This window comes from Triplophysa rosa, linkage group LG21 (genome assembly GCF_024868665.1).
Source record: "Triplophysa rosa linkage group LG21, Trosa_1v2, whole genome shotgun sequence".
Lineage (NCBI taxonomy): Eukaryota > Metazoa > Chordata > Actinopteri > Cypriniformes > Nemacheilidae > Triplophysa > Triplophysa rosa.
In genome coordinates this window covers 13,785,748-13,812,122 of record NC_079910.1, presented here as the reverse complement: position 1 = coordinate 13,812,122, position 26,375 = coordinate 13,785,748, and the positions used below count along the sequence as shown (strand labels likewise).

General features: G+C 38.0%; 3 protein-coding genes across 8 annotated transcripts; all 3 read left to right on the top strand.

The window, feature by feature from the left end:
• The first annotated feature begins 440 nt into the window (after positions 1 to 440).
• rbbp8l (retinoblastoma binding protein 8-like) lies at positions 441 to 9,061 on the top strand. Of its 5 annotated transcripts, none has more exons than XM_057320153.1 (16): positions 441 to 623; positions 789 to 831; positions 2,581 to 2,693; positions 3,872 to 3,906; positions 4,023 to 4,118; positions 4,186 to 4,298; positions 4,466 to 4,541; positions 4,652 to 4,836; positions 5,638 to 5,690; positions 5,806 to 5,843; positions 5,929 to 6,643; positions 6,778 to 6,931; positions 7,020 to 7,054; positions 7,144 to 7,246; positions 7,332 to 7,419; positions 7,524 to 9,061. In XM_057320153.1, the coding sequence occupies exons 3-15, from the start codon at positions 2,676 to 2,678 to the stop codon at positions 7,415 to 7,417; spliced, it is 1,707 nt and encodes a 568-aa protein (XP_057176136.1). In that variant the 5' UTR covers positions 441 to 623; positions 789 to 831; positions 2,581 to 2,675; the 3' UTR covers positions 7,418 to 7,419; positions 7,524 to 9,061. The 5 variants fall into 5 exon arrangements, with proteins under 5 accessions (XP_057176136.1, XP_057176132.1, XP_057176135.1 ...); XM_057320149.1 differs by having other exon boundaries at positions 3,864 to 3,906; XM_057320152.1 differs by lacking the exon at positions 789 to 831.
• A 969-nt stretch (positions 9,062 to 10,030) lies between these two features.
• On the top strand, positions 10,031 to 17,722 carry hck (HCK proto-oncogene, Src family tyrosine kinase). Of its 2 annotated transcripts, none has more exons than XM_057319778.1 (13): positions 10,031 to 10,812; positions 11,888 to 12,012; positions 12,835 to 12,859; positions 13,440 to 13,554; positions 13,626 to 13,721; positions 13,897 to 14,000; positions 14,165 to 14,314; positions 14,465 to 14,617; positions 15,063 to 15,245; positions 15,319 to 15,395; positions 16,122 to 16,275; positions 16,371 to 16,502; positions 16,838 to 17,722. In XM_057319778.1, the coding sequence occupies exons 1-13, from the start codon at positions 10,656 to 10,658 to the stop codon at positions 17,038 to 17,040; spliced, it is 1,674 nt and encodes a 557-aa protein (XP_057175761.1). In that variant the 5' UTR covers positions 10,031 to 10,655; the 3' UTR covers positions 17,041 to 17,722. The 2 variants fall into 2 exon arrangements, with proteins under 2 accessions (XP_057175761.1, XP_057175762.1); XM_057319779.1 differs by having other exon boundaries at positions 10,032 to 10,812; positions 13,458 to 13,554.
• Positions 17,723 to 18,029: 307 nt separating this feature from the next.
• Positions 18,030 to 26,319, top strand: tm9sf4 (transmembrane 9 superfamily protein member 4). Its single transcript, XM_057319133.1, has 18 exons — positions 18,030 to 18,091; positions 19,015 to 19,122; positions 19,689 to 19,788; positions 19,905 to 20,073; positions 20,198 to 20,330; positions 21,987 to 22,110; positions 22,474 to 22,592; positions 22,688 to 22,799; positions 22,886 to 22,956; positions 23,040 to 23,172; positions 23,292 to 23,373; positions 23,460 to 23,535; positions 23,656 to 23,739; positions 23,856 to 24,031; positions 24,122 to 24,185; positions 24,449 to 24,568; positions 25,253 to 25,342; positions 25,484 to 26,319. The coding sequence occupies exons 1-18, from the start codon at positions 18,059 to 18,061 to the stop codon at positions 25,631 to 25,633; spliced, it is 1,944 nt and encodes a 647-aa protein (XP_057175116.1). The 5' UTR covers positions 18,030 to 18,058; the 3' UTR covers positions 25,634 to 26,319.
• Positions 26,320 to 26,375: the final 56 nt, after the last annotated feature.

Sequence of the window (26,375 nt, the reverse complement as noted above, 5' to 3'; positions counted from 1 at the left end):
TCTAATAAAACTGAACAAAAGGCCACAAAATTTCAAAATGACATACCTAAAAACTGTAATGACAGACACTTTAAAAATATAACATCCTAATAGAGTTCAATGAACAAAATATTGCTAATGTTATCATGAAAGATAACAACATATCTAAAAGGCACCTCACAATGTTTTTCACACGGCAGTGAATTTCAATGTCAATACAATAAAGTGGATACATTTGTTTCCTTTAGATTAAAAGAGCAAATCAATGCCAAATAAAGCGGCTTTGTGTGTCTAAAGGATCTCTATTTCCACTGAGAATGTTTTTTTTATTTGTGGCTGGGCAGGTTCAGTGGGATTTCAGCAGGACCGGTTTATCCAGGAGAGAACTGGTGTTTGTGTGTTACAGCGAGAAACCGCTCAAACCTGTTCTCCTCGTAGGGAGAAGAAGGAGGGGGTGCTGGGCCAGGAGGAGGAGGAGAGGAGCACAGGGCGTACAAACACTCTTTCGTTCCCAATCTTTTCCCATCCAATGTGCCTCTTTGGGGGACTCAGAAGGAAAGCTTTTTGATATAGAGACAGAGTGAGTGGCAGGTCGTGAGTGGTGACTCGGCTGGGGGCGTCCGCTGTCCACGAGGTGGCACGGGGTGAGTGAGGCAATAGTTTGGACTGTGAGAATAAATTGACGTTCGTATCAGCAGAACTGTTGATCTGATGTGGCTGTCCCATCATTCTTACATTGGATTGTATGGTGGGATGTATTGAACTTTCGGTCATTATATTTTAATGCATTTTCTTCTGTTCATATGCAGATGAAACACCATCGATCATCATTCAAGCTATTTCAGATCAAGGGTGTGGTGGCATATTTGTCTTCATATTATTTTATGCTCTGATCTACCTTTATAGTCTATAGTCCTTTTAATGTTACAACAGCAGCAATCTGTGCAGTTTTAAATGCGCATTGTTTCCCTGTTGTGTTGTTTCTTGATTATGGAAATATGGAGAATGTTAATTTCAAAATTGCCAATGTTTTTGTGCAAACTACGTTTCTAAGCAAAACTAAAAAAAAAACAAGTAATTAATCTTTAAGGACGAATTTTATCAGCCAAATTAGGTGCATCCTGAAATAATGCAACTTCCTCTTTCTATCTCCCTCTCTCTCTCCCTTGTTGGCTTTTTGTCCTTCTCCAATTTTACTTGATTTCCATGCCCGTGGTAAGACCCTGTAGTCATCAAGCAAGATTTTAACACGTAATACAACTCTCATAAAGCATTCAAAACAAGGCTCAACTGCCTTAAAACAGAAACCTAACAAAATCATTGAAAGTAATTGCGCAACAGCAGATGCATACTTTCCCATGTATTTGACTAATTCCAAAAGCCTGCGTTAAGACTCTATGTCTGTCTGTCCAGCAAATATTGTGTTTTACTAACTGAAGTCATGCAGGTCTGCAGCATGAGACCTCAACGAACCTATGAGAACACAATGTTTGAACTCTGACCCCAGACGTCAAGGTCAGAGATCAGATCCATATGCTCGTATCCTAAATCTATAAAGTGCGTTAATGAACAATGTTTATGAATGAAACGTACAATTGTTAAGTACATATGCAAAGTCAGCACAACCGTACGGGTTTCCAGCAAGTGTGCGTGTGATGTGTGAAAGTGTATTTTGCTGTTCTGACAGACAGGTTCCCTCTTGCTCTCGTCGCTGCAACGTTAGCTAACATATCCCGACATGCACAGAGAGTTCGGCAGCAGGCGAAAATCACACAGATCAAAATGCAAAAAAAGATTGGGGGGGTGAAGATAGACCGCACCCTCAGCAGCACGCTATATCTCTTCTTGCAGACAGCCTTGATCTTCAAATATCTGATCTGTTAACTATAATGAAGTGTTACGACCAGATGTTCCTTCATTACCTCTTTAAGACACACAAACGTTCTTCCTGGAAATTGTGTTAATTGTATTGGCAGGTAAAAGTTACAAGTTTAACAGTTGTAGGCCTACAGTACATGGAAACGTTTGTTCAACATTTTTATCAGCATGTTGCATGGTATGCCAAAAACTAAACTAAGTTCTCATTTTGTCTTACACGTATCGGCATACAATGCAGTTCCAGGTCTTTACAATCACGTATAAGAAAAAAGCAAGACTCTAAAACACAGGTCACTGAACTTGTTTCATCATATTCAGAAATTGACCCATGTGAGATTGTTTGTCCTGACATTGAGATCATATTGTAATGGTCAGAAATGAACTTCCTGATCCTGTTTTAAGTGCAAGCACACAATGTTGTCTCTCCTTATTTAATACTCTCTGTCTTTCAAGCGCGCACACACACACAATCACGTGCAATACACAAATAAAGTTAGGCCTGCGGTGCTCACCTTGCAGAACCAGTATGGCAAGGCAAGGTTTTAATAGCTTTGTTGTATATGAGCGCAGAAATTCAGGCTCATATTGTGGTAGGTTAAACATGGGCAACAGCAGAATGAAAGCTGCTGTACCATAACATTTATTGAACATGTATCGCTTATGTCTTTTCATTTTTCCTTTCTGTTCCCATCTCTCTCATTCTCTCTCTCCCGCTGTGCTTAGGTTAGGAAGAAGACAAATCAAGTAGCAGGTGTAGAAGAATAGCAGCATGGCTGTGGAAAGCTTCTCTGAGCTTTTGCAGAAACTGCGGGACGTCCATGAACACGAGTCAGAAGGTAAGAAGCCTGTCAGAAGTCATTCAGTTTTTGTTTTTAGCGCTTACACAAGAGTTGTGATGTAGTGTGCATCTACACTACAGTGGAAGTCTGAAAGGGAATGTCTTGTAACTATCCGCAAGGTATTTTTAAATGGGGTTAACTCCGCCCACAAGATTTGTGTGGTAACACGTAACCGGAAATTTATGAGCTTAGCACAGCGGTTCTTAAGATTTAGAAATGTAAGACTTTATGTCTTCACTGTAAAAAATGGTTGGTTCAACTTAAAAAATAAGTTACCTGGTTGCCTTAAAATTAAGAGAAGGACTAGTTCACCTTCAAAACGAAAATCCTGTCATTATTTACACTCCCTTTTGTCATTTCAAACTTGTATGACTTTCTTCTGCAGAACACAAAAGAAGATATTTTGAAAAATGTCGGTAACAGATAACCGTTGGTCCCCATTGACTTGAATTGGTTTTGTGTCAATACAATAGAAGTCAATGTGGACCAACGGCTTTTGGGTACCAACATTTTTCAAAATGAAAGAAAATCACACAGATTTCAAATGACAACAGGGTGAGTAAATGAGGATTTTTTTTCCTTTTGAAGGTGAGCTATTTCTTTAATTCAACTTGATTCAATATTAGTTAACACAATGAGATTGTATCAAATTCAATGAGTTAACTAATATTTGAGTTGAATTATGTTGAATTATCTCAACATTTTAAGGCAACCAGCTAAATTATTTTTTATGTTGAACCCATAAATCATTTTGTACAGTGTTGTATAACACATTTTCGTAAGGAGGATTTACTACATGCCAAAATTCAGCTATCGAACCCTTTAGAGTTCCTTGTTGACTTCCGTTGTTATGTGTCACTGAAACGTGGGTTTTGTTTCCAAAAGCTGAAGGACGGGTCAACATTTTTGTGTGAAGGCACGCTAGAGATGCTCGATAGAGCTCAACTTTTATTGAGCGTTCCATCAGTGTTACTGAAACATTTTGCTTGCTACTGAAACTCCTAAATTAAATAAAAAAGCTCTCTCTCTCTCTCTCTCTCTCTCTCTCACTCTCTCTCTCACTCTCTTTCTCTTTCTCTCTCACTCTCTCTCTCTCTCTCTCTCACTCTCTCTCTTTCTCTTTCTCTTTCTCTCTCACTCTCTCTTTCTCTCTCACCCCATATCAAGGATGGCAGGAAAAATTGGTAGAACTCACAAATAAAAAGAATATGTAAGTTTGAAGATCTGATTTTATACAATATTATACAATAATAATAATAACAGCGAATGATTGTTAAGCTTAGTTGCGTTGTTTGCAAACCTGTTATTAATAGTATGTGTGTGTAGTGATACAAAGCGCATGGAGGAACTTTACAACAGGAACCAGCAGCTTAGAGAACAGCAACGGATGCTGACTGAGAACATCAAACAGCTGGAAAACAGGTTTGTGTGCGTGCGTCTTAAATCCCATCTACCGTAGACCACACTTGATATGTCTTTTGATTGTCAGGTTGCGAGCCGGGTTGTGTGACAGGTGTACAGTCACTCAGGACGTGGCTAAAAAAAGACTGCAGGAGTATGAAAACTGTCAACTGCAGAGTTTACAGCATATCTCTATCCTGGGTGAGCTATAAATACGTAGACCATAAAATACATATTGATATTATTCATATATCTATATTTGAAATGTTCCAGTCAGTCACCTTGTGCAATATTAACTTCTCTCATGTCTTAACTAGGTCACAGTTATATGACTATTAATGAAATTTCCTGTTTGTTCACTACTGCAGTGAGTGAGATGAATGCACTTAAGAAAGAAAATGACAATCTGAAAGAAGAGGTAAAGAGCCTGAGGGATCGTACAAAGTAAGTGTTTATTACGTGTTTATGTGTTTTGTCCTTTGATTTTCCCCAAAGTGTTTTCTGCATCAAGTGTTTTCACCCTGGCGGAGAATACATATTTCTTGTGTCTACAGTCGGCAGAATGGTCTTTCAGAGGACACGATCGCTCCAGAGGTCAAGATGTCACCTGACACAGCAGTGGCTGCAATGAGTCTACTGACCTCAGCGTTAAAGTCTAGCCAGCCACCACCAGGGGACACCACTTTACCTGCAGCCACTGTCAAGCGTGAGACCGAAAACAGTCCAACTGAAAGTCTGGGTAAATTAAAACACTGAAAATACATGGAATGTTAATAATTTTTATATAAAAAGTGCCAGTTAAAAAGTTGAACAATACTAATATTTGAACAATATTGTGGAATAATATTTTTAGTAATAGAAGTCTGTAACTCTAAATATAACTATGAGCTTAAAATTATTTAAGTTGGAAAATATGCAGTGACAAAAAAAGAAAAAATGTAAACTTTTCGCTATTTTTCTTTGTTAGTTTGGAAAATATATTCATAGTTTTTTTATTATTTTTTTACATTAATGTTTCAATTAGATTAGGCTATATTAAAAAATTCTCCGTTTTTAAGTAAATTTTACTTTCAATTTTTTTTTAAATGTTTTTAGACTGTTTTTTAAAGTAAATCTTTCTTTATTTTTTCGTATCAAGTTTTTGCACACAGTTGTTTTAAGCAAAATATACTTAAAAAACTGTGTGCAAAAACTTGCACTAATAACACAAAAAATTAAGTAAATCTTACTAGTTGTTTTTTACAGTAAATCTAAAAATATAATTCTGAGATAATAAGCATCAAAGTTTGATTTAAACCATTAATTTCACTATGATTTACATTTTTGACATGTTCTTATACTCAGTCAGTATTTAAGATATCAGAGTTATATTTTCACAGAATGTTCTTTACATTATGTGGGATGATTTTATGTAGAAAACAGTAAATCACCAAAAAATGACCCAAAAAATGGGTTTTCACAGACTTATAGTTAAATATTTAATTAATTTGATTTAATTTTACTGATGAAACCATTTGTAATGATGCTTTTATCTTTACAGATAAATCGTCTGAACACAAACTTATGCAAAGCTGGGCCAGGGCATTTTCATTCGTAAGCAATACTCACATTCTTTTAAAAATATGTATTTTAAATTAGTTGCTGTAAAAAAATGTTTCTGTTTATTGCAGTTCATGGTTGTTAAAGATGTGTGTGTTTTCTCTGTCAGGAGTCCAACAAGCCCATATTGTATGGATCGGAAAGAAGGTGAGACAGCCTGATAAATATAAATCCAAATAGTACCACTTGACGCTTACAACCTAAATTTTCTGGTCATATACTGTATTGATAGAGCTGCCAGTGTGGAGTCGGTGGAGCAGGGACATTCCCCTTTATCTCCTTCACTTACATCTGCCCTTGGTCTCCTGAAGAGCAATTGTGTTTTTTCATCTGCTGCCCCCGAGGAACGGAGCAACCGGCAACAAATCCATGCCCCTGTCCCTTTCCGGCCGCTTCCAATGCAAACCGGTCACCTCCCCTGGCCACTCTCAGATTCCACGGATTGGGTAACAGTAACATCAGCCGCCTCTGGTGTTACTGGCGGTATGGCAATTCACCCAAGCCAGACCCAAATTTCAGGCTCACCTATCCTGCATGTACCCAAACAGATCCCTCCTATCAACGGCCTCCTGTCTCGCTCGCATGGCCCGAGCCCCAGCAGCCTGCGGTCTTGGTCAGATCGGCCTCCGCGCAGAAGCCTCTCAGAGCATGTTGACAGTAGAGAAAAGAGAGTTGCAGGAGGAGAAGCTGTTACAGCACCGCCCCAGTGGAGGGCTTCGACGGGGCAGCCGGAAAGGATTTTCGGCGAGAACCTCAGAAAGGAACAGGAGGAAGAACCGCTGGACCTGTCTGAATCAGGACGCTCCAAAAGCAAAGAGCAAGAGAAAACACAGAGCGACACATCTTCTTCATCTTCATCTTACTCACCACCTGCTCCACTTTCATCATCATCTCAATACCCGTCAAGTCCTCAAAGTGACCTGCAGACAGCAGACCATATTACACAGGTAAATAGCATTTTATATTTATAAACTTACACCTTTCTAACAGATTTCTTTCCATCTAACTATCAATCTGTACATGTTGTGTGCTTGTGTTTTAAAAGCATGCTTTGCATAGTTTGTCTCATCTTGCTCAATAGCATAGTTTGTCCCATCGTACACAGGAAGAAGCAACACAGGACAAATGTAAAGAACAAGAAGAAGTACTCAAAGATGAAAGTTCTCCCGCAGCTGAGACATCTATGAACTCAGACAACAGGAAAATCCCATCAGTCACCATTTCGCTCCAACCAGGTGAAGTCTTGCCTTATTTACACTGTTGTAATTGGGCTATGCTGTACTATTTGTGGCAAATGCGCTAAAAGTCTCTTTTGCCTTCCAGTTGTGCTTATGGAGTCACTTAAATCTGGAGGACAGGTAAAAGATCCTGTATGGTTTAAATAACTAATCTCAGATGTTGTGAGATCAGTTGTAATTTCTGTTTCGTTGTGTTATACAAATATTAGAAGGGTAAGGTTGCTGATCCTGGGAGCAAACCGGTAGAGCAGGAGGAGAAGGAGAACAACGACCATGAAACAGGCAGAAAAAGACCAGGGCAGGATACTGATGGTGAGAGATTTTTATTTATTCAACACTATACCTTGTAAACTGCTCTGAAATGAACGTTTTTAAGTCTTTTGTTGCACTGGCATAGCTCTTTCCCAGCGACCACTAAAGGAGAAGAAATTACGATTGAGGCGAGGAACCTCAGGAAACCACGCAGAACTAGAGCAAACATGAAGGTCAGTCTATATGTGTGTGTGCGTGTGTGCTTCTATATGTTGTTTGTGTGTGTGCTTCTATATGATATATTTACGTGTAATATATATATTATTTTTTTTTGCAGGCAGTATACTAAGGTCAAGTTACTAGTCTTCCAGCCAGCCATTTTGTCCAATGGCTGTCAAGTTTAGCCTCCAAAATCTCTGACAAAATCTCTTCAGTCTTTCCAAAACACCAACAGTACACTCTTAAAAATAAAGGTGCTTCAGTTCACGATGCCATAGAAGAACCTTTTTGGTCTGAATGGTTCCATAAAGAACCTTTAACATCTGAAGAACCTTTCTGTTTCACAAAGGGTTCTTTGTGGCAAAAAAAGGTTCTTCAGATTATAAAAAAGAGATGCTTCTTTAAAGCACCATTGACTGTTCTTTCGAACCAAAAATGGTTGTTCTATGGCATTGCTGTGAACAACCTTTAACCACCTTTATTTTTAAGAGTATAGACACCACAGCTTTGTCACATAAAGCTCATTTTCAAACAGAATTCATACTTCATGGGGTGTGAATATACTAAGCTGTGCCACTGAGAAACTGTCAACAACAAAAGAGGCAAAAGAAAAGAAAGATACATTCTGTATCTGCCTTGTAGAAAAAAAGTGTTAGCATTAAACTGCTTTAGCATCTGTCAATTACAAACAGCTGTGTATGACATAAAGCAACATGCACACTTCGCAAAATTAAGAGAACTGACACACAGTTCACCCTCAAGGCAAAATAAAATTAGATCTTGTGTTAGATCCAGGAACCAAACTTCCTTTTCTGTAAATAGTGGTGTTTCAGAATGCTCTTTCAGCTCTGAAGAGCATTTGTATTTGACTCTTCATTGGATATCTTTGGCTGGACCTAAACAGGAAGCCAGTAACTGCTATCTTCACTGACAAGAGGCTGTCAATGAATTATCAACAAAATATTCTTTCAATTTTGGTTTATACCATGAATAATTGGAATTGTACATAGCCTATACCTGTTTATATACTTCAGTTGTATTGTTTTTACCATTTTAATATCCTTGCTCAGTTTGTTTTCATTTGTTCTTCTGTGTAAAACTGCCTGTCACTGTTTAAGCATTATGTCCTGCTGCTTGTAGATGTGACAAAAACCCTCTGCTTCCCCTTTTGCCTTTTTTCAAGCTGCCGAGCATATATTTTGTAATAGCGAATTTTCCACTTGCAGCAGTGCTTTGAGAGTGCAAAAGGCGGAAGGATAAAACTGTGAAAATATACAGTACTAATAATAGGCTACTTTCTGTTTTTACTCTTAAACCACACGAGGTCACACTGTTTTTAACATTAATGCATACATTCAGAGTGGAAATCTGAACACGTAGATTCCTACAACTTTTGCAAATGTAAAACTGACGTAATTTAGGTATTTCTTATAGCTTGCCAAGCTTCCCAAAGCACTTTTAAAACAAGCAAATATTTGTAATGTAATGCCTTTAACATACTCATCCTGCTTTTGAATCACTGGAAAAAAATGACTAGAGCACAGATTACTGTATATATTTGAATAAAAATCTGAAATAAGCCGTCCAATTCTCTGAATGGTGAAAATGAATGTTGTACACATTTTAATGTAGAAACAAAATAAATGGTCCACAGACTTCCGCTTGTGTGCTAACTGTTGCATGAATTTGTAAATGCGATGCACATATTCGCTTGTTTCATTATGAATTATAATGTGTCCAGTTTCCCCTGCAAACTCATAGGAATGAAATAAATATGGATGTTCAACCTGTAGAGACATGCAGGGGATGGGGTAGGTTTATCTATTTCTTTTTTAATTCATTCTTCATTCATTTGATTCATCTCTTTCGAAAGAAGAGGGTGTTTAATCTGATAAGGGATTAGAGGTTTTTCAAAGTTCTTATGTAAGGTTCACATAGACCAAACAGTGTGTGTGTGTGTGTGTGTGTGTGTGTGTGTGTGTGCGTGCGTGCGTGCGTGCGTGCGTGCGTGCGTGTGTGTGTGTTTCGGACTGCCTTACTGCCTTACTGTTATGTTTTATTTATTTATTTTTGTGCATATTCGTGCATATTTGTACACGGCGTTGTTCTCAGAAGTGAAGTTGCTTAAACAATTTTTGCAATAATTGCGCACACACAAAAAGCCCCAGTTCAATAGTATTTGCATGAAGACTCATTGGGTGAGATATTCGGTGAAATCCTCATGACTGGCGTTTGTTTTTGTCTGTGTCCTAATACTTACTGAGCTGCCTATCATGACAGGTGTGTGGACGTCATAGGCATTTGTAACATTTTTTTGGCCACAGTTAGTTCCGCGTCTGTGTTTGAGAGAGAGAGAGAGAGAGAGAGAGACCGCTATGATAATTGAAACACAGCCTTTCAACTTCCTCTTGGGCAGTAAGAGTGCTTCAGTACAACAGTTTAGCTAACGGAGACGCAAAGGCGTCACTGTGATGGAGGAACCGGTGTGAAGCGGCTCAAAATATTTTCTCTATCTTTGAACATTGCAAGGATTTTGTAAATAAGGAAATATACTTTTATAGTGGATTAAAATCGAAGTGGTACCGTAAGTTCACTTTAAACACATACTTCTTTTCTTTGTTTTTTTAGACTTATATAGACATTTATGAACACATTTCTGTGATGATGAATGGCAGTTTTCGACTGAACTTAATATAAAAATGTCCAAGTTTGGTTATAGAAGGTTTACTTCACTAATATAGCTATTTAATATTATTTCAATATTTGTCTTTTTTTGACATGCTTTGCAGTCCGTTTGGGGATTCTCTGTTTATTCATTTCTATTTAATTTGCACTTGTCATATTAAAATTTTCAGTTTTTGAGTTTCGTATTGAAATAATTGAGTTTCTGTTCTTTACTTGCCTGTTTCATGACGCAGTTGCTGTGGTAGATTTTATGCATTTTATGTCACCTGTGTTTGAGGAACCCACATCACTTTGAAATGTTAGCAGGTTTTAGGTTTTGTACAGTGATGTGTACTTCCGCAGATAGTTTAACAGAACATAACAATAACGGTATCACATTTTAATATTTTGCTTCCTCCTTAAAGTTCTCATCTCCTCATATATAAATGACACTAGCCGCAGAACACTATAAGTTATCTCATAGTTCTCTATTGGTTGCTGTCCTGTTTGTCTAGGGGAAGCAACAGGATCATGCTTTTTAGGATCATAAAGCACATTATTTTTACATTATTAGAACAGACTTCATATGTGCGTCAGTTTGGAGAAATGGAAGGTGCCATGTTTCTCCCTTTCTGTACACCTGGAAAAGGTGATGGTGGCTTGTCTGTGGTCTGTGGGACAAAACAGTCTATGGCTGGGATGGGCGACACTGTCAAAAGGCAAATTTGAAGCATCTCCTCAGGGTAAAATCTGTTACCTACTCCTGAGTCGGAAGAAGAAAATGTACTAGAGATCAAACAGGCATAATGTTGAAAGGTTGAATCTGCCAAATGCCTGAAGAAACTGAACTTATAATACTATGTCAGTGAGGCTAAAGGTATAAGGTGTTTGAAAGCAAAAGCAACTTGAAGAAACACATGTAATTGCATGAGTTATTCGTCTTATTTATTCTTTTCATGTGTCATATAAATATGTCTTAAAGCTTATTGCTTCTACTGAAGCTGTTCATCAATTACAGATGGGGTTCTTTGAAATCAAGCTTAAATTGAATTGAAGAATGTTAGACAGAAACAGCATATCCAGGTTATCTTCAGGACTGTAATTGTATTTTGGTTGTGGTTTTGGATGGGAATGCGTATAGCCAGTCTGAGAGTGCATGAGTTAATAATCAACACCAAAAGAGATGTGCAGATCTAGGCAACAGCAATACACAAGTAGTTTGGCTCACATGAATTTGACTTGAGGTCAAATAAGAGCTAGCTGAATTCCTAAAGCGGAGAAGCAGTATTATTAATCCCATTGTATAATTTTTAGAAATACTGTTCATTTTGTAAAAAAGGTTTAAAAGGCAGTTCTGTGCATTTTGGCCGGTGAAATGTCATGTTACGCGTTTGGAGGTGTTAGGGCCAGCTCATTTGAATCAGCTTTGAACAGTAGGCCTCCACCAACCACAGTTTCCATTGAGCAGTTCCGCATGTGCATGTGTGAGCAAGTTAATGCCAAAACCACAGGCGAGTGAGATTGGGGGTGTTTGGCATCTTGTAAAAGTGTCTGCAGAATTATGATCCCTCTGACATCCTACTTTGATGATTATCTTATAATAATAAATACTGAATGCAACCACCTCATTTACAGAAACACATTCCCACATTAGTATGCAGTAGTATTTTAAGCAACAGACCTAGGCACTGTTTAAGGGAAGTCAGAGCAACATTTGCTTTGCATATTATTTTCTGTTATGAAAGAGGTGCGCTGTTTCTAAATGCAACAAAAAGGAAAATGAAAAAGCGTGACCTCTGCAGATATTTATGCTCTCAGGGTTCACCATGGGCTGTGTGGGGTCCAAGCCAGATCAGGATCCCATTGGCAAGACAGTAGGCAATGAAGATGGCCGCAACCCATCAACACATTATGTCCCCGACCCCACAACAGGCTTCAAATCAGTGAGTAGAAACCATATGAGATTTTCAAGATTTCCTGAACAAAACATTTTCAAGTTATTCCTGAGCATGACTGCTACAGAACAAGTTGAGATTAACGCAGTCATCAGTATGTGTACCTTGTTTCAGCAGATTTTGTGACCTAGTATAGTTCTGCTTTTTTTAAACTTGCACAACATTTGAAGGTCCAATGTATGAAATTTAGCAGCATCTAGCGGTGAAGTTGTGAATTGCAACCAACGGCTCACTCCACCCCCCCCCTTCAAAGCACTACGGTGGCTGAAACACATAGTTATGTATATTAAATTGCATTTCTGTCAATAGATCCTCCAAAAAATTGCACATTGGACCTTTAAAAGACACAATCGATTTAAATAGTATTGCCACCAAGAAAATGTATTTACTATAAATGTTCCGTGTGATTTCTTTATGTTCTACGTGTCATTGCACGCACAATACATTTTCTTTGGTGATGGAGGCTTCCAGTACACAAATCCAAGAATAACTTCAAGGCACATAATTGTAAACTTAATGACTTATGATAGAAATTTCAACATTTTTGTCTCAGCATGACTCTACAGTTTGTTAGCATTCCCTTTACATATTTAAATACGAATCATTTGTGTTTCTTTTTTTATAATGGCCCAATTTACATAATAATTAACCACACAAAGAGTGATATATAAATGAATATCTTCTACTTAGTTTCCTGGCTGGGTCAGTGTTTTTCCGCTCAGACAAGAGAACCGAGATGTCTTGCCTGGTGTCTGGTCAATTTCAAATAAAAGCTCAAAATTAAACACCTCTTTCTCTTTTTTTTTGCAGAACAGAACTAACCCGGGTACAGACAGTAAGTGACATTAAAACATACAAATTGTCTTTGGTTTGGCATACACAGAACAGTCTTACCAAATAACAATGTCAGTTTAGTTAAAGAATATGGATGTTCTTTCAGTTTATAACAATATCTGAAAAAACACGTTCTCAATATCCCAATATAAGACTCACTCTGACATTCATATTTTAAAGGGATAGTTCACGCAAAATGTTTAATTCTGTCATCATTTACTCACCCTCAAGTTGTTCCAAGCCTATATATATTCCGTTGTTCTGCTGAACATACACAAAAAACAATATTCGGAAAAATGTTTGTAACCAAACAGATATAAGACTATAGACTAGTAGGGAAAAAGTTGATGGTGCCCCAGAATTTCCCACATTCTTTAAAATATCTTCTTTTGTGTTATACACAACAAAGGAATTCATGCATGTTTGGAACAATTTCCAGGGAACATGTGAGTTGATAAAATGTATAGGATTTTTAATGCACTTTTAATATCACGAGGTGTGACACAAGTTTCCATTTAATGCGCAGAAGTTTTTAAATGTGTGATCGCAGCTCTGTTCATTTTTTACTTTTTCTTTGACAGCCTCTCTGTTGCCCTTAGGTCCAGAGAACATTGCCATAGCCCTGTATGACTATGAAGCTATGCATGAAGGTGATTTGGGCTTCAAGAAGGGTGACAGACTCAAAATCTTGCTGGAGTAAGTATGGGGGCTCTTGTTCTATTTAAAGATATACAATATACACTCCTGACTGATCGATGGATCTATAGGTCTGGTGAATGGTGGAAAGCAACTTCTCTCAGCAGTGGTCAGGAGGGTTTTATCCCCAGTAACTATGTTGCAAAGGATACCCTGGAAACCGAAGAGTAAGTCAATATTATTGTGTTATCATGCTTTCAATGCAAAGGTTTATAAATACTCATTTTAAATATTTTTTATATTTTTATATATTGCATCTGTAACAAAGACGAATTTTCACAACCATGCCCAGTACTGCTTTATGAAATTAACCCGTCTTAATGTCTACGTATGTGTCTTCAGGTGGTTTTTTAAAGGAGTCAGTAGAAAGGACGCAGAGAGGCAGCTGCTGGCCTCCGGTAACAAAATTGGATCCTTCATGATCAGAGACAGTGAGACCACCCAGGGTACGTCCCGTTCAGTCAACGTTTCAATGTTTTATACACTCAGAATTCAATCTAGAACAGCATCTACTGTTCTTATATCGGTCATCACATTTTTTTGCTGTAGCTGCAGACCTACTTGATCTTTATCTGCGTCTAATGATGTCATCTCTAACCCCTCCCATCAGGAAGCTACTCGCTGTCTGTCAGGGACTGCGACCCACAATCCGGAGACGCGGTGAAGCATTATAAGATCCGCACGCTAGATAACGGCGGTTTCTACATCTCGCCACGCATCACCTTCAACACCCTTCAGGATCTTGTCAGCCATTACAAGAGTAAGAGCTAATTCTACCGTTCATTCTACAAAAGTCTGCTCAACTCAAACAGACTCTATTATAGTCGTATTCATTTGTCCTATACGTACTCTAAAACCAAAAGAAATGGATATTCAGTAGAGTCGTTTGATTATTTGTCTGTGTCTACAGAACAGAGCGATGGGTTATGTCAGAGTCTCACCAGTCCCTGTCTGAGTCCCAAACCTCAGAAACCTTGGGAGAAAGATGCCTGGGAGATCCCACGTGAGTCTCTCAAACTAGATAAACGTTTGGGAGCCGGTCAGTTTGGAGAGGTTTGGCTGGGTAAGACTTTTATGACATTTGAAAAAATGATGAGTTTGACACAAGGTTTCACAATGTGTCCACTGAGTGAAATACATGTCCGAACACTGAAAAACAATAGAACCCTGCCCAAAAAACAATAGATTTAATGGTTATAATGGGAATTGTTTCGGTTTATTGGAAACTATAATGGTGTCTGTCTACTGGTATGTGATGGATTCTATTGGTGAAATCTGGTGAAATAATCCTATTGGAATAATGCTCAAAACACACTACAAAAAAATCTTGTAACGATTTGAATGGAAAAGCTAATGGTTCATAATGGTATTTTAATGGAAACCATTAGAATTTCTGTAATGGTTGTATTGGGTTTCTATTGTTTTCACAAGATTTTGCTAGATCAATGCTATAAAAAGTAAAGTAAAAAAATAAGAATACTAAAAAAATTGTCTTCGTTATCTTTTAGCCACATACAACAAGCACACAAAAGTAGCCGTGAAGACTATGAAACCTGGCAGTATGTCTGTGGAAGCTTTTCTTATGGAGGCTAATTTAATGAAAACCCTCCAGCACGACAAACTGGTCCGCCTCAACGCCGTGGTGACCAAAGAGGAGCCCATATACATCATTACAGAGTACATGGAGAAGGGTGCGTTTGACTCTAATATGCATACAAGGAATATGGTTATAGAAATATTTATTCACAATCTGTACTTTACCAGGTAGTTTACTGGACTTCCTTAAAAGCGATGAAGGAAATCGAATTCGGTTGCCGAAACTCATCGACTTCTCAGCACAGGTGAGACAGACCCGTTTGTTCCGTTAACAGAGGACTGTCACACCTTCATATAGAGTCATATTTTCCCTTGATGTGGAAGACAGGTTTGTCCTTGTAAATGCTGTATTTTAATATGCAAATGTGATAACTGACAGGCAGCAATATTTGTGTATAAAGGTGTGTGTGGAGTTTAGCATTAACATGGTAATCTATTCTTTTGTTCTTTGCTGTGGGTGTATCGAAGATGATAATATCAGTTTGTACTTTCTACTGCACAACCAGACAATAAAACAGCTAAAGTGTTTGGTTTGGAACCACATGTTGCCTTTCAAGATCAAACAGGGTCTTGAAATGCAAGTTACGTTAAATAAGCAAAAGAGTTACTTGAATTGATAAATAATGTGGTTGAAATAATGTAACATGATTGTCATTGATGTTTGTTTCAAATAGACATTTTTTAAAGACGTGGCGTTGCAAAAATATGTGTGACACTTAATTGAAAAGAGGAAGTGAACTTAACAAGACAAGTGAACTGACTGATAAGATCCACACGCATAGACTCATTATGTTTTATCATACGACCGCTGGTTATCAACCTAATGTTCTTTTGCACTCAGTGGCACAAAACTGTTATATGTACATCATTAAATAAGAGAGTACAGAACGCAGACATGATTCTTTTACCACCTCTGAACTGTTTAAGCAAAATAATTTGAATCTACTTCTCTCTCCTCCCCCCAACCACAGATAGCAGAAGGCATGGCTTACATCGAGCAGAGGAACTATATTCACCGAGACCTTCGTGCTGCCAACATCCTGGTCAATAAGAGTTTAGTGTGTAAGATTGCCGACTTTGGTCTCGCGCGTATCATAGAAGACAACGAATACACTGCCAGAGAAGGTTAGATTGTGAAAAAGCACACATTAATTGATATACGAATGTAGTATTGTCAGCAAAACGTGTGTTAAAAATAATGTTTTTTTTTGTGACCAAAGGTGCAAAGTTCCCTATTAAGTGGACAGCTCCAGAGGCTATCAACTATGGGTCCTTTACTATCAAATCAGACGTGTGGTCTTTGGGAATTCTGTTGAATGAAATCATCACCTATGGTCGCACCCCATATCCAGGTGAGTGGACATCACTGTGCAGTATGACTAAACTAGGTTTATTTTTTATCAAGTGATTTTTTTGTGTCCTCGTGATTTTCAGCTGATATAGTTGAAAGATTAGATCATGTCACTTGATTCTAAGGCTTGGTGTGAAATGCGAAAGAAACTGTAAAATACAACATTTATATGTCAATCTGTGTTTCGTCCGAATATCACCTTATCTTCATCATCTGTATTACATTTTATTTGGTCATATAAAATACTGTTTTACTTTTTTTAACGTATTTTTGCTGTAAACTGAGTTTGTACGCAGTTGTAGTACAGTACTTTTTATTTTTTACGTTTATGTTTAGGTATGACGAACCCAGAGGTGATCCGAGCTCTAGAGAGAGGTTATCGAATGCAGCGTCTGGAGTCCTGCCCTCAAGAGCTCTATGACATCATGTTGGAATGCTGGAAGAACAAGCCAGAGGACAGACCCACCTTTGAGTACCTGCAGAGCGTACTGGAGGACTTTTATACTGCCACTGAGAGCCAATATCAGCAGCAGCCTTAATACACACACACCTAAAGAGGTGTATGCCTAGTACCAGAAGCTTACAGATATGTCTATGCCACATCACAATGACTTTATATATGTAGTGATTTCTAATGTGACTAAATTGTGTTATTTAAATGATCATTAAAGTAACTGTTTAATACATCTATTAATAGCAGTTTTACTCCTATCGGGTAGGATATTTTGCCTTACAGTGAGTGTTGCACAGCGTATGCTACATTTCTAATGTTTATACAAAACTTATAGTGATATTGTCTTCTTAAAAACTTCTCTGATTTGCAAAGGCTGATTTTGTGTGTGTGAAATAGAGTAAGATGAGCATTAAAATGGATTTGAAAACTTCAACCTACATTAGGTTTCCCATTAATTGGAAATGAAGTCACATTGAAATGTATATCAATGTTTTTGTTCTGTGAAATCATCAACATTCTCCAACTGCTCCAGATAATTATTTTCTTTAAAAAAAAGAAAGAAATGAAATATATGTCAAGGTTTATTTGAAAGGCCTTTAATATTGTAATTTTATGTATTTGTAAGTTTGAACTTGCTTGATTTTTAGATTTTCAGCTATATTTGGTATTGCTGTTAGCCTATATGATACTTGTCTTTACATATTCCTATTGACTTGTTGATATTTGGTTGGATTTTGTGCAATAACAATAAAACGTTTTGTAACTTACTGCAATCAGATTTTGATGTCTCTCAACCATGATTTTTTCCAGTTAATTTTCAAACACATTTCCAAAGAAACAAAAGTTTAAACCAGCCCAGTAACAATAAATCTTCCAATTTAGTGGAACATCTGGTCGCTTTAATGAATTTGGCTTACTAATTCATGTGTGCATTTAGTTAGAGCTCGTGAGCAATGCTGTATAAATCTTAAATATATGTTTTAATAAACCAGTATATTAATAATACAACATCAAGAACCAAAATCTCTAAAAATCCCATGAGCATTGAAAGTGAAACGACGGTACCGCGGTGACGCCTTGAGAGTCTTCCTGTGACGTCTACAATGACACGTGTATTCAAGATGGCGGCGGTGAGGGTGAGTGCCGATGCTAAAGGCTTTTTTGTTTCTCTGTTTCACAAAAAGTTTTAGTCTACACCAGTAAAGATGGTTTTATTTCTTCCGCGGTGTTTTATTGTGTTCTACGTGAATGTGCCATATGATATGCTTTCTTTCTTCAGAACATTGAGTGGTAGTTAAAAACAACCGGTTAGCCTGCACAGGGAGCAGACAGCTAATTATCGATTGTTTGCTACGTGTTTATGTTCCAATGTAGCAGTAAATGTAATACCGGAGGCAGACAGTTCTCTTTACATTAGCATCCACGAGTGTGTTGCGCGGTTAACCACACCACATCGATGGTTAGGCACTGTTGAGAGCCCGTGTCGGTTTATGCTAATATGTTTGGAAAATCCAAACGTCACTCGTAATCCAAGCAGAGACGATGGTGAAAGTGATCAATTTGTCATTACAGTCACTATTATATTAACGATTTGTTAATATGTGTGGATTTCGCCGGTTGGGAAAGTTGTGCTTGTTGGCATCGACACTAGAAGAGATGAATGAAGTTCGGTTTAATATGAAACGTCAGGGTGCTGCCCATGTCAGTATGGATAACGAAAGTTACTGCTTTTATGCGTATCTTTTGAATTTTGTTTCATATTTGTCTTGTTTTGCCTGCAGAAGTGGTTTATGGGTTAATCATTTCCTGATTTATTGATTTACATTTTGTAATCGAGAAAGTTCTTTTCAACAGCCATCATTTCTTTGGCTCAGATGTTTAGTTGCAAGTCATTGGTTTTTAGTTTTAAATCATTAATGTGTGTATGACGGGTCCAAAAACTAGCCCATAACTCAGACAGGCTTCCCATATGGTTGAGTCCTGCACATTGAGTATTCTTTCTGTAATGTAATCTTGTTGGTTGTTGATCATGTTGGTCATGTTGCATTTGTTTTTATAGGAGATGTGGACACTGCTACTGGTGTCCATGCTGCCTTCAGCAACACCATTTTATGTACCAGGGGTTGCACCCATGAATTTCCTCCAAAACAGCCCTGTTGAAATAAAGGTGAGGCTTTTTAAAAGTTTGTGTTGAAAGAGGGTAATCTTTTTCTTAAAGGCATTCAGGCTGTTAATCCTTCTGTCACGTTACTCAGTCAATGTTTGCAGGTCTTGCGGGCCCACAGTAATATATAAGTCAATATAGTCATAAAGATGTATGTAAATAAATTTTCGAGATGTTTACTTTATTGCAATCATTCATGATAAAAAAGACGGCATATATGGGTAATATTTGTCATATACCTCACACACATTTATTAAAAAGGCGATGGTCGTGTTGTTGTTACTAAAAAGGAATTATTATATGAGTGAAAATGTTTCTGGAATATATATAAATGTATGACTCCGAGATTTAGAAAACAACGGAAATGACATCTCTTTTATAAACTGTGACAACTGGTCCCACTTTTTTTTTTTCTTGGACAATTGCAGCTTTTCTCATGTATTGAGCAGTTGTTTTCCATAGACACTTAGTTACACATTCTTTCCACAAATTCTTCCTCTAATCTATAGAGGAATTTCTAGATTTCCTTGTTGTTATATTTATCTCATTTACCTATTTTAAATGACTAGGCTGTGAAACTGACAAGCTCTAGAACCCAGCTGCCCTATGAATACTATTCACTTCCCTTCTGTAAGCCTGATAACATTGTCTACAAAGCAGAAAATCTTGGTAAGTTCCAGGACTGTTTAATGTATATTGTGATGTGTGGAATTGTAAGCATACCACAACCTAACTGTATGAAAATTGACTTCAAATGGCACGCTTCTCACTCTGATGATGACCAGGCGAGGTTTTGCGTGGGGATCGTATCGTCAACACGCTGTACACGGTTCTCATGAACCTGGACAAGAAGTGTGAGGTGTTGTGTAAAAAGCCTGAAGATCCCGTCAAACTCAGCGTGGAGGAGAGCAAGCTCCTAGCCGAGCGCATCCAAGAAGAATATTACATTCACCTGTGAGTCCCTGTCTGATTTCTTTTAATCCTCAAATGTAAGTGATCATCTACTAAAGCAACCATCACATATGTATACATGTGTAGTTTTGAGTCGGCCAGCTGTCAATAGTGCATTTACATACAGCATTGCAGATAATCTCCCCGTGGCCACTCGCCTGGAGCTTTACACAAACAAAGATGAAGGAACGGATGAGGAACAGAGGAAGGACGTTCAGTTCGAGCACGGCTACAGGCTCGGCTTCACTGAAAACAACAAGGTGCTGAAAAGCTTCTTTTCTTATCCGTGTATTTTTATGCCAGTTTAGTGTAGGGATGGGCATTTTTCAATAATTTCATATTCGAATATTTGAGCTCATAAAAAACGAATATTCGAATATTGGTTTATTTAAATTAAGTTAATAAAGATGTAATTTGTTACGTTTTTATTTAGTCACAATTTCACATCAAGCTTATATTCATAATGCATTAATATTATATCCTGTATATCGTATTGAAAAAATAGTAAAATACATGAAAACTGCATTTAAACCTGTGCGGAACGGTATAATACAAAAAGAAAACAGACAAAACAAAACGAACAAAACGCAACGTATATTGACAGTCTGTGATATATGGTTATCTTGTTTATTTTGTTTTACATGTTCTTGATAAGAAAAACAAGCATATAGGTCTATTTTACTCTGGTGAAAGTCTGTTCAACAAGCCGACGGTTAACAAGCCGACAGCGGAGAAAACGCACTGCTCTTCACTAACTCCCGCTAACAAAACCCAGATCTGACAAGAATATCTGGCTTTATTGTTTATAATGTTGATAATAAATAAAGTAAACGGGCTTGATACCTCATGCCGACTGTTAAGATCCTAAAAAATACCCCGCAACAAAGACAAAAGATCAGATTCGCTGATTACGTGACCGTCATCTGAGGAAGATATTTACTGCTGATCAGCACGCATATAAATATTGTTTTCCTTGTCGTTCACGGTCAGTGTCTGTCTTGTTTAGCTTTGCATTGGATTTGCATCAATAAATAAGGTAGGCCTATTTATTTCAACTAAGGTAAGGAATTACAGCGCGTTTTAAAACAAACAAAAAAAAAGCATCTGTGCAAATTTATTTAGGCCTACAGGCTGTAACTTTAAGGCGACGACCCTATTTGAACTTCTAGAAGGAAAATACTTGCTTTTAGGTATGGAAATATGTGCCAGTCTTATGTTAAGGCCAAATTCATTAACATTTGTTGCAGTGAAATGTACATTTTCATGTTTCAAGTTGTTGAAATTAGCATTACTTAATATATTTTTAACGAACGAATATGAATTCACTAAGAACAACCGCTGCAAACAAGTAATGGTAATAAATGAATTATTGTTGTTAATCATTTAATATTACGTTGATATTTTTATACCTAATGTAAGTAATGTTAACGAATTCTGTGGCTCACCAGTTTTGAAACATTTTAATATGGTGATGTGAGCCGAGCATAAAACGCGATCCGGGCATCCAGTGTGTAAACTTAAAATATTTAAACTAGCTTGCAATCTGAGTGAACAAAGATTTACACATACAAATGATTTTTTATATTTTCTGTACATTAAAAAATCATCACAGAAGAAGTGAAGAAGCGTTAAATAAGACCTGACTCTAAGGTCTTCTGTAACGGTAACTTAACCTTGTGGTGACGCAGTTTTATTCTTATGAAAAATAGGAATATTCGAATAGCATTTTTAATATTCGAATAGTTATTGCGGATCGAATATTCGAATATTCGAATATTCGTGCACATCCCTAGTTTAGTGTGGTAGACAACGTTCAAATATTCTGATTCTGAAGTAGGTTTTAGGTAGTTTGGTTTCCGTATCGATTCAATGAAGTCATTGTTTATTTTGAATTTACGTGTTGTTTTTCCCCGCAGTTCTATCTACACAACCACCTGTCATTCATCCTGTACTACCACAAAGAGAAGGTGGAGGAAAATGAGGAGCACAGTTACCGGGTTGTACGGTTTGAAGTGATGCCAAAGAGTGTCAAATTAGAGGGTAGGTGTCTGCAATTTTACAGTTTTCAAATCTTTCGTGGTAATGTGCAAATTCTATTAAACGAATAGTTTACCCAACAATAAAAACTGAGAACATTTTCATTTTGGGGTTAACTGTTCCTTTAAGTGATTACATTGGAAGTTTTCCAGAATATTGAATGTATACATCTAAAAACAAGAATTACTGGAAGCAAATTTCAAAGCAAAATATTCTTTCTCTAAAAGTCACTTGTGGCCTGGAATTCCTTTTATTTAAGGGCACCACTGTGATTTTTTTTCTTCTGTCAATCTCACATACTTTGTTTTGTTTATATTACACAACCTTGACATCATTCTGTCTATTTGAATCATTTTTCCTTTCTAGATATAAAAGCAGACGAACAACATACATGTACATTACCAGAAACCATAGCCCCCATCCCACAGGAGATCGACCCAACCAAAGAGAACAGCATCCTCTTTACATACTCTGTGCGCTGGGAGGTGAGACACACACACATCCGGTCTTCGTAACGTCTGTTTGTGATTCATGTGTTTATGTTTGGCTTCATAAATACCTGCATTCTTCCATCGCACAGGAAAGTGAGGTGAAATGGGCTTCTCGCTGGGACACGTATCTTACCATGAGCGACGTGCAGATTCATTGGTTCTCCATCGTCAACTCTGTGGTCGTGGTGTTCTTTCTATCAGGTGTGACTCATTTTCCTTCTATGTGATCTGAAGGTTATTCACTTGCATCGGTGTTTCGAGAGTACTAAGAATGGGTTTTTCTGCAGGTATCCTGAGTATGATCATCATCAGAACTCTGAGGAAAGATATTGCCAATTACAACAGAGAAGACGACATCGTAAGATGCTGCAGGTTGATCTCTTCTAAGATTCTGATAGCACCTGTATGATGTTATCTGAGAGCGCTCTCTCTCTTTTATAGGAGGACACAATGGAGGAATCTGGTTGGAAGAACGTTCATGGTGACGTGTTCCGACCTCCTCAGTATCCCATGATTCTTAGCTCTCTGCTGGGCTCTGGTATCCAGCTCTTCTGCATGATTCTCATTGTGATCTGTGAGTACTGCACCAGACCTTCAGGCTAGCAAATTCAGTTCAGATTTAGGAGTTTGCATTATTGTGAAGCATATTTAGCCTTCATGCTCATCTTCTACACGTGTGCGTGTGTTTTGTAGTTGTGGCTATGCTGGGTATGTTGTCTCCATCCAGTCGAGGAGCTCTGATGACGACATCCTGCTTCCTTTTCATGTTCATGGGGTAAATACATAATAAAATCAGCTTACAAAATATCCGCTTTTGCATTTTAGAACATGGCCATTTTCAAACTTTGTTTTGTTGTGCAGTGTATTTGGAGGATACTTCGCGGGTCGACTGTACCGCACTCTTAAAGGCCACAGATGGAAGAAAGGCGCTTTCTGTGTGAGTAAAAACTTAAAAACAGATGTTTTAACCTGGCGATAAAAATATTTTTGTTACATTTTGCTCAGGGTAAAAGTGTCTGTTTGCTAAATGAAAAACTGTTTTGTCGTCTCCCTGTAGACTGCGATGCTGTACCCGGCTGTCGTCATCAGCATCTGTTTTGTGTTGAACTGTTTTATCTGGGGAGAGCACTCTTCTGGTGCTGTAAGTATTTCTTCAGACAGGAAGTCACATGCACAACATAGCTTTTACAAACACGTAACATTTATTTCTGTGTACGTATCCGCATGTACTTACTGCTGTACTGTTTTAACTTTCAGGTTCCCTTTACTACAATGCTGGCACTGTTGTGCATGTGGTTTGGCATTTCTATGCCTCTTGTATATCTGGGCTACTATTTCGGTTTCCGGAAACAGCCATATGACAATCCGGTTCGCACCAATCAGATCCCCCGGCAGGTCCCTGAGCAGCGCTGGTACATGAACAAGTTTGTCGGGTGTGTGACGCTTTTCATGTTGTCTGTGACGTGACTTTGTCAGACTCTGATATCAATGCTAATGTCATTTTATCTGTTCTCTTCCTTTAGCATCCTAATGGCTGGAATTCTGCCTTTTGGCGCCATGTTTATCGAGTTGTTTTTCATCTTTAGTGTAAGTCAAACCTGCAACTGCTTTACAGCAATACAGTCACATAATGCTGAAGTATATGGTGCATACTCTTCCTGATCAAGTGTGCTTGGTAGCTCCACCCACTGTAAAATCTCATTAATCCACATTATGCATCTTCAAATTGGCTGTTGTTAAGCAGCATCACACACCATATTTTATTTTGGAGAAGACAGATTGTTGTCTGCAGCTGTGCTGTGAGTAAATGGATATTTAAGCTCATCGTTTCATGTTATTTTCTCTTTCAGGCTATTTGGGAAAACCAATTTTATTACCTCTTTGGCTTTCTCTTCCTGGTCTTCATCATTCTTGTGGTTTCCTGTTCTCAGATCAGCATCGTCATGGTGTATTTCCAACTATGTGCAGAGGTAGGCACGTCCGTGGTGTTGGAACCCGAGTCATTTTTTTAGAGATTTTAGATTTAGATTCAATTTATTGTCATTGCACATGTACGAAGGTACAAGGCAACGAAATGTGACCTCTGCATTTAACCCATCCAGAGAGTAGTGAACACACGTACCCCCGGAGCAGTGGGCAGCTATCACTGCAGCGCCCGGGGAGCAAGTAGGGGTAAGGTGCCTTGCTCAAGGGCACCTCAGTTGTTACCCGCCGGCCCTGGGAATCGAACCGGCAACCTTCTGGTCACGAGTCCGACTCTCTAACCATTAGGCCACAACTGCCCTTTTTGTACTGGTGCACAAAATGGCTATAAATAACATGCACACAATTTTTAAGTCACCACTGCACAAGTCAGTTTAATATTGTGTAAGTTTAATGCTGCTGTGTATAATTAGTTATGTTTTGTCATAGGCATTGATCCATTCAAGGGTTCTATAACCTTTGACACGCTGTCCAAACAAATACTCCCTTACAGGAAGATTAAAAAGGCAAATATTAGCATAACAACAAAAGCAAAGGTCAAACAATGGAAATGATGCAAACACTACGTGTAGAGCTATCTATAAAATGATGAAATTCCACCTCCAAACAGAATGTTTGTCTGTAGGAGTTGTGTAAACAAATGTCAATCATTCTGTCTCCTCCCCCTGCAGGATTACCGGTGGTGGTGGAGGACGTTTCTCGTGTCTGGAGGCTCAGCCTTTTATGTCCTAATCTATGCTGTTTTCTATTTTGCCAATAAGGTAACTCTCTTTATTTTTTACTACTTAAACGTCTTGAAAAAATAACACTACCGTGGGTAAAAGTTAAATAAGTTTAATGGATAGCCTAGTCTAGAAAGAACTGCAAAGAAATGTTTACATAGTTGTCTTTCTCTTCCTCAGCTGGACATTGTGGAGTTTATTCCTTCTCTGCTGTATTTCGGCTACACCGCTCTGATGGTTTTGTCTTTCTGGCTGCTAACTGGGACGATCGGCTTCTACGCCGCTTACGTGTTCATACGAAAAATTTATGCGGCGGTCAAAATCGACTGAGCCATCTCCCTTCGGTTTTTGTTTCCTATTTTTTTCTGTTTTGTGAAGCAAGCACTGATGTTTGTGTGTGAATTGCTGACATGTGAGGCGCAGCAGCGCCCCTCTGTGGAATGGAGGAAGGAACAGCGATGTGTTTTGTTCACAGTAGTCAACACCTTTTCTGTCCTGACGTCTCTGTAGAGATGCAAGGAAACATCATGAACAGTTCAACTTTTAATGTCTGTATATCTTTTTGCGCACACAACATGGGCCAAAGTGTCTATCGACTTTTTTCTGGGTTTTGTGTTGGGGATGTTGGATTTTTTGGGGCTGGGTCTCATGCCTTTGAAGAGATTGATGGCTAGTTGCATATAATATCATTTTACAGATTAACTGTGTGTCCTCTTTTAATATAACATTTAACTCAAATTTGTTCTCATGTCTTTGAATCAGATTGTGTGCGTGCGTGCGTGCGTGCGTGTGACAAGCCTGCTGGAAATGTGGTCACTCTGTGGTCATTGTGTGTTAAATATTCAGATGTATAACATTACACGGCAAGAACATTGTACATATAAACAAGTTACATTTCCATGATTCCTAATGCTTGCATGGTCTGTACATACCCGTTAGTCTCTGTATTGATTCTTGCCGTTTGAGAGAAATCTTTTTTTTATTGTCACACAATTAAATTTGATAATTGACTTAAAGCAGGTCCAATTCACTCTTTAATTCAAATCTACAATTCAGATACTTTAATAGGCGT